Below are 7,802 nucleotides of genomic sequence, written 5' to 3'. Positions count from 1 at the left end.
AAATTAATGGTTTGGTCCAATATTATCTCAAATTACTCTAGCTTTAAAACACATCAAGATTTATTTCCAAATCGTTTATTCTAGTTTATCTCCGTTTAGATTTATAAATCTAACGAGAAAATGTGGGGATCGATTCGACAGCAGCGTGGGGTTAGTGGGGTTAGTGTCAATAGGCGCGGTTATAAATGATAAACGTCCGCTTATTTTAGGAACACGCTCTGACTCAGCCTCTGAGTATATACCTCTATGACTGGATAAACATTGAGCGTTGGAAAACCTAGTTTAAGGGGCTTTTGGATAGGCATATGCATATGCTGGGAATGGAGAATTGTGGATTGTGCGCAGGTAGATAAGAGATGGTCTCTGCATCATGTTCGGCACAGACATTGTGGGCCGAAGGGCCCGTTCTAATGCTGTACTGTTCTATGTTCACGCAATTCCAGGTACTGACCATCAATTGTGACAACTGTCCGTTTGAGGATAATTATTGCGACAGGAAAGAGGAAGAGTAAGAAGAGATTAGCTTGAAGTCCACTTTAGCAGCGGGACTTGCTCCACCTTTTCATTATTTCTGGTACCCAGGCGATACATTCCCCACTCAGGAAGCGCCAGAAGCCAGCGCTCGACTCCCTGTCTCAAGATACGTGGACGTTCAGTCTAGGCATTCACCACTGTTAATTGGAATGATTCAACGTCATTAAAAACATGACATTACAAAATGATGATTCATAGGAAGCATATTAAAGATTATTTCGGCGTATTTGGAAAGTATTGGATCGATAATAAATAGCCGGACAAAGCAGTGTCAGAATGATTCTGAATCAAAATGGAAGAGAGCAGGAAATTGGGCCAGAATGATATCTCTCTGTGTGTGGCGAATTATTTAGCCAGGGCCTGTTCGACTGTCAATAACCGGTGAAAAGTTTATGTTCAACAAAAGAAAAGCATCTTTAGCAAGAAATTAGCTCGGCTTATTTAAAGAAACACCACTTTTTTTCCTGTTGGACCCATTTAATATAGATTATGAACATGTATATAATTAATGTCAGGGACGCAATCTGGCTTTAATTATAGCCAGATAATTGGAAAAATAGGTAAAAAAGATCATCTCAGTAGAAAATTGAACTGAGTGTGAAAATTGACCACCGGCAGTATTTCATTTGAACACAATCAGAAGATAAAATATCGTAAAGCGGGTTTGCGGTTTTAAAATTCCTTAATATAGGCGCTAATACACAGAATCAAATGTTTTCATTCTTTGATGATATCCCTCTCATTTTGCGACTTACTCGTCAAAAAACAACATGATTCATGAATTTTGAAAGGCGCGGAATTTTGAAAAACATTGAATGCTGCTGACATTAAATGTTTGTTCCATTTCTGCTACATTACAAGCAGGTAGATCAGAAGGGCTATTTATTCTGTGTAGGAAGGAACTGCAGATGCTGCTTCAAACCGAAGATAGACACAAAAAGCGAGAGTTTATAAGCGGGTCAGGGAGCATCTCTAGAGAAAAGAAGGTGACGTTCCGGGTCGAGACCCTTCTTCGGACTCAGGCTATTTATTCTGCTGTGTGTTTGGATTTTACAATTATTAAAGGGTGGAGGAAGGACTTTTATGAGACTGTTTTATGTATAGTTATAACCCCAGAATGATCAGCAATTATCCAAGTTCCGAATTTATCTGTGGAGAGCGGAACAGAAAAAAAATAAGAGAATGCTCCAATTTCTGTTATTTAACAACAAAAAAATCTTCTCCAGTGATTGCATTAGAATGAATAGAATGTGTAGGGAAGATATCCTGAACATATTTGGGAAGAGGTGAATTACAGCCCATATCCCACTCCAATGGGGGGGGGGGGGGGGGGGTACAGGGGCGGACAGGGAGCGGACCTCGGTTGCATTGAATATAACAGGATTTTTAAATATGGTTTTTAAATATGATTTAAACATTTAAAACTGTCGTTCGCTTAATGTTGCTGCCAGTGCTCTATGCAATGCCCACAATGAGGCGCGTTAATGTATTCAATGGCCTACAGCAAGGATTCATCCAAAAACAGACACAGACAGCAAATGCATTTCCACCGTCGTTTTTTAAAGTAATTCTTCCTATTGGGTAATGAACATGTCAATTTATATTTCAATATTTCAAAGTTGCAAAATTACTGCAAATCTGTACACCTAGGTTTTGTTATTACACACACAACCCCTTACGTTTTAATTGATCATCTAATTCTACCAATACCCCAAATGCGTTGTTCTAAGTGCTGTATCTTTTAAAAATACTCAAAATAAAGCCCACAAATGTAAAAAATCTATCTAGTGTAGTAAGTATGCGAGGTAAATTGGTACGGATGCGGACAAAAGAACACGATAGTCCCTTAAAATAACCCGGCAGTCTGGCGTGTGTATGTGTTGCATTAAACTTGTCAGAGTGGTGTAGGAAAAGTCCAAAGACGGATTAATGTTTTGGTTTGGACTAGGCACATCGAGACTTGAAATGAAGACTGAAAGAAAACGATTAAAAAAGATTTCTGGGGGGGAAAAAAACTTGTTTTTTAAAATTGCTCTCCGTTTAGTGTTGACACTAACTCTGTTAGTTTAAGGACATGACTCAAAATTACACAGTATTGAGCCTCGGGCTTTCAGTCAGATTTCTATAAATAAGTAAACACTCTCAGTTGCTCATATTATGACGGGGGGTAAAAAACAAGTCAAGTCTATTCCCTTTCCCTCTCGTGGACAGACAATAAAACAATGTTTTGAAAGCTGATTGTAAATCTGCATTTTAATGTGACTGTGTGTGATGCAATCTCGCCACCGACATTGCAGGGAGTCTGAAAGCGGGAATGCTCTCCCTCGGATTGCCCTGTCAACAACGTTTTCCATCACATCCCATGTTTACGAGGCTCAATGCACCGTGGATGGGAATGTGGGTTAGCGGGTGCGGCGGGGCGCCCTCCATGGCAGTCCGCTCGGACCCGCGAAGCAAACCGCTGAGACCTCCAGCGACAAGAACAAAACACATATCTAACGGCAGTAAGCGGAGGTCGAGACTGCGGTAGGATCATTTCCACCTCATGCATTTTCCAAGATTCAGTGTGTGGGGACCTCGATCACAATTCCCAAAGTTTACCCCCAAATATTCCCTGGCTTGCATTTATATATTTACGATAGCCAGAGCTCTGATTTCAATTATGACTGAGGGAAAAACCACAAACCTCGTTAAAATAATTCTCCTTTGATATGAAGATTGTGCCAACACCGTAGTCATGTCGACACGTGATCCTTTGGACAAAATATGCGGAATATTATTGGCCATTTGACCGGGGCTTCCGCCATTCCCCGGTTGGGGCTAATTTTAATTCCTTGCATTTTCACACTTTAAACAAAATCATCACAAAGGCCACCGCTGGAAAGCATGCTAACCCGGGTCAAGGGACACGCTCCATTGCAACAAAAATATTTATGTTTTAAGCCATTCGTTATAAATCAACAGATTTTGACCTCTTCAAAGGCCGTGCGAGGCTCTGCGCACCCACGAAAATGTTTTGTATTTGCAATTTTGTTTCTTGCATCAAATCCAAAGCACTTTTCAATTGTGTTGGAGACTTTGCAATACACCCACACACAACACACATACAGGCACACGAAAAAAAAACGATGTACAAATAACGTGAAATGTATATGATTTATCTGTTTTTTTTCTGTTGCAATAAACCCGCGGCAGAACCCTGAGCAATGCAAACATGGTTTCGGCAATTTCAGATTGTACCAAAGCAAAGAAGAAATAAATATTTGCACAGCGGCCCAAGTTGTACAGAAACCCTGTTTGACTGTGTTTATTAAGGCGCTTTTATAGTGAGTAACGAAGCAAATGATGCAACCATTTTAGGCAGGAACACAAAAAAAGTCACCATATATTTTGCTTACTACTTCCAATATCATTAATTAGCTTAAAATAATTAACCTAAAATGGTCTGGAGAGATATTGTGTACCATATTAAATTATGAATACATATATGTACATTTTTTTAAATAAATAATAAATATTGTGGATCACTCAAAAAAGAAAAAAAAACAACAAAACAACATCCAACCGTTTCGGATATTTTGGATTATACGTTAGTGTTACCTTTGGTTAAAGAGAAATCCAGATTTCAGACTAAAGATAACGGTTTCCCTTTTTTGCTGAGTTTATATTACAAAGCAAACCGGTTGCAATGTTTTTTTTGCTCTCCATTTAAATTAGAAAAAGGCAGACTTTTTTTTGCCGATCGCAGTAGAAGCTGTGCAAGGTATCTTCGACTTTAATATTGTTACGTTTACACGATGAGACTACAGCCTGGAGTTTCTTTCTTTCAATCATTGTTTTTTCCCCCAGAACATGAATTTAAAGTCAATTTTCGGCTATCACCAGAAATAATAATCTAGCAAATGTATCAGCCCGGGCTTGTTGAAGCAAGGTGCAGCTGTGGTTTTTGCATAGCGTTTTTTGTTTTGCTCGGCAGGGGCCTAGATCAGTGCAAAAACGCGTTGTTGGGGGCTCCTGCGTTCTGCTGCGACAGGTAGCTGGTAAATCCAGCGGCCAGTCCGGATGGGAAGGTGGAAAGGGACGGCCTGAGGGTCTCGGAGAGAAGGGAAGTGGCTAGTGGAGGTGAGCTGGAGGGTGCACCCGGATTCCCCATCCCGGGTCCGTTCTGCTGCTGCACCGCCTGCGTGTGATGCAAGGATGGGAAGAAGTAGCCGGCTTGCCCCGCCAGCAAGCTGACGGAGCAAGGATTCACCGTGTACCCGCACTGTACAGATCCCCTCAATAACGGGTGAGAGATATCCGCGCTCGCCATCTGCTCCACCCCGGATCCGCAACCGCTGAGCAACGAGCTGTAACTGGGAGCCTGGTTCAAAAAACTGGAGGCGGCGCTGGAGTAATTGAGAGTGTTGTGCGGATGGTGCAAGGAAAGGAAGGGTGACAGCGGCCAATACAGGGGGTTGCTGCGTTCCACCAAGCCCAATCCAGTCGTCGAAAGGCGAAGCCCCCTCTTGAAAGCCAATTTGCCCCGAGACGTGACCGACCTCCGGCGAAGTTTGCCCGTCGTCCCGCCGATGAACACGTCGTCGCTGGACGGGTCCAGCATCCAGTAATTCCCCTTGCCAGGGTCGTCGTAATGCCGGGGCACTTTGACGAAACACTTATTGAGGCTGAGGTTGTGGCGGATGGAGTTCTGCCAGCCTTGCTTGTTCTCTCGGTAGTAGGGGAAATTCCTCATGATGAACTCGTAGATCCCGTTGAGTGTCAGGCGCTTCTCGGCGCTCTGCCGGATTGCCATCATGATCAGGGCGTTGTAACTAAAGGGCGGCTTGTCATATTTCCCCTGTTTCTTCTCCTCCTTCTTCTGGTCGCCCCCCTCGCTGACGACCTGTGTCTCCGGACGCTCCTGATACTTGAAGTCAGCTTTGACTGCCCCGCTCTCGGTCTCGCCGCCTTTCCCGCTCGAGAAGTCGCTTCTATGGGTGCTCTCGTTCTGATGAAAATCTTCGGGGAGCAAAAGGTTCTTAATGCTGAAGGAGGTGGATTTGGGAACCATTTTCGGCTGCTCCTCATCTCCCATCCTCGGGATGACGCCGTGCTATCCCCTCTCTCTCTCTCTCACTCTCTTCCTCCCCCTCTCTCTCCCTTCCTCTCTCACTCTCTCGATTCCAATCGCCGTTTCAGACAATTAAAGGCAAGGTCAAGAGGAGCAGAGGAGCGCGGAGGAGCGACCGGAACGCGACAGGCAGCGAGGAATAACGTGGGGCAACCTCCATCAAAACAGGTAATTAACTGAGGGGAGGGAGGGGGGGGGGTAGTAACGCCTCCATCAATGTTACTTTAAACATATTACACCCCCCTCCCCTAGACATGTCCAATCAGGTGTGAGTGGAAGGCGCTCTAACCCGCCTCCTTCTGGCCAATCAGCTTAAAGATGTATGTGTTTGGGTCGTGAAACTGATTTGAAATTGACCAACGCGGTCTGGAGCAAAGATGTCTGGAGGGTGAAGCGGCGAGGGGAGGAAAGCACCGGATCACACAGGTATTGGATCGATTACCCTCTTGTCATGTATTGAAGATGGTTTTTGTTGCGGGGTTTTTAACTGTATTTGTGTTTCTGGCCCTGGCTGGACCGAGTCGGAGGAGAGACAATCAAATGATGTCCTGGTATATGTAAATACAAGGAGCTACAGATGTTGGTTAATACACACAGCCAGAGTTACTCAGCGGGCCAGGCAGCACCTCTGGAGAACACGGATAGGTGACGTTTCAGGTCAGGGCCCATCTTCACTCTGATGGTAAAGTTGGGGTGGGGGCTGGAAGAGAGGTGGGGGCAGGACAAAGCCTGGCAAGTGATAGATGGAAAGAAGGAACTGGTGTTTTGTAAACCAGATGTTGGGTTACAAAATAAAAAAACACAAAGGGCTGTTGTAATTAAACGGGGCAGGCAGCATCCCTGGAGAACACGGGTCGGTGACGTTTCGGACCGGGGCCTTTCTTTAGATATTTTAGGAGGATAATGGGAGCTGGGAGAGAGGAGAGGCAGGACAAAGCGTGGCAGGTAATAGGTTCTGGGAGAGATGTTCTCCAGAGATGGTGTGTGAACAGCTGAGTAACTCCGGCACTTTCGGTGTTTTTTTTAATCCTGCTTCTGCAGTTCCTCATATCTAATGTTCTGAGAACATGAATTTATGTTTTTCTAAACGTACTAAGTTCTTTAGTTGAACAATCAACTTTCTATGTTAAAATGCATCCGTTAATGGTTGTGCCGCGCTATTAACGTGAGCGCGCCCGCAAGGCTTAACAATTAATCTCGGGGAGATCAACAAAGCCTCTCAAATTAGACAGTGCAAGGAATTACAGTTTTTTTTAAGAGGGGCCTTTTGTCTGGTGCTAATTGGGGCGAGGAACACTCGGTCGTGGGTCAGTGCTGCTGATGTTGCTGCAGGAACCCTTGATTCGGCAAAGGCCTCTGCCTTTGTGTGTGTGTGTGTGTGTGTGTGTGTGTGTGTGTGTGTGTGTGTGTGTGTGTGTGTGTGTGTGTGTGTGTGTGTGTGTGTGTGTGTGTGTGTGTGTGTGTCTGTGTGTGTCTGTGTGTGTGTGTGTCTGTGTGTGTGTGTGTGTGTGTGCGTGGGCGTGTGTGTGTGTGTGTGTGTGTGTGTGTGTGTGTGTGTGTCCGGTGTTCATTTCCCAATCCCACCGAAGCAGCAGATACTTAAAGTAGATGCAAGGAAATGCAGGCACATAAAAAATGGCGAAGTGTTGGTGTAACTCAGCGGGCCAGGCAGCGTCTCTGGAGAACATGGATAGATGAGGTTTCGGGTTGCGACCTTTCTGGCTTAAAGTAACAAGACGGGCCACTGTGATTGAGTAAGACATAGAGCCATGCACAAGATGAGAAAAATCGCGTGGAAATAAATCTCCCGTACTCCGGGTTCTCAATTTGCTGCTAAAGTCTAAAAATATAAAAATCGAATAAATTGCAACGGTGACCAAGAAGGTGTCTGTGTGTGTATGTGTATATATATACATGTGCATATATATACATGTGCATATATACCTATGTGCACAAAAAATTGCGGATGCTGGAATCTTGAGTAAAACGCAAAGTGCTGGGGTAACTCAGCAGGTCAGGCAGCCTCTGTGGAGGGGATGGACAGGCGATGTCGGGATCCTTTTTCAGAGTGGTAATAGTGCACCTGTTCTGTAATGATTCCGGTTTGGAATCATTTCATGTTTTATGGGGAGGGCGAATAACTGAAAACTTATTA

At 44.3% G+C, this 7,802-nt stretch overlaps 1 protein-coding gene across 1 annotated transcript; it reads right to left on the bottom strand.

Moving 5' to 3' along the window:
* Positions 1 to 1,973: 1,973 nt before the first annotated feature.
* On the bottom strand, positions 1,974 to 5,819 carry LOC129699213 (forkhead box protein G1-like). The gene has a single exon (XM_055638831.1). The coding sequence runs from the start codon at positions 5,609 to 5,611 to the stop codon at positions 4,520 to 4,522; it is 1,092 nt and encodes a 363-aa protein (XP_055494806.1). The 5' UTR covers positions 5,612 to 5,819; the 3' UTR covers positions 1,974 to 4,519.
* Between the last annotated feature and the right edge of the window lie 1,983 nt (positions 5,820 to 7,802).

This window comes from Leucoraja erinacea, chromosome 8 (assembly GCF_028641065.1).
Source record: "Leucoraja erinacea ecotype New England chromosome 8, Leri_hhj_1, whole genome shotgun sequence".
Lineage (NCBI taxonomy): Eukaryota > Metazoa > Chordata > Chondrichthyes > Rajiformes > Rajidae > Leucoraja > Leucoraja erinaceus.
Note: the sequence above shows the minus strand (reverse complement) of the source record. Positions and strands in the feature narration are given on the sequence as shown.

Bases quoted from the DNA above. Each gene is read 5' to 3' on its own strand.
- LOC129699213 (XM_055638831.1), bottom strand. From the start codon at position 5,611: ATGGGAGATGAGGAGCAGCCGAAAATGGTTCCCAAATCCACCTCCTTC.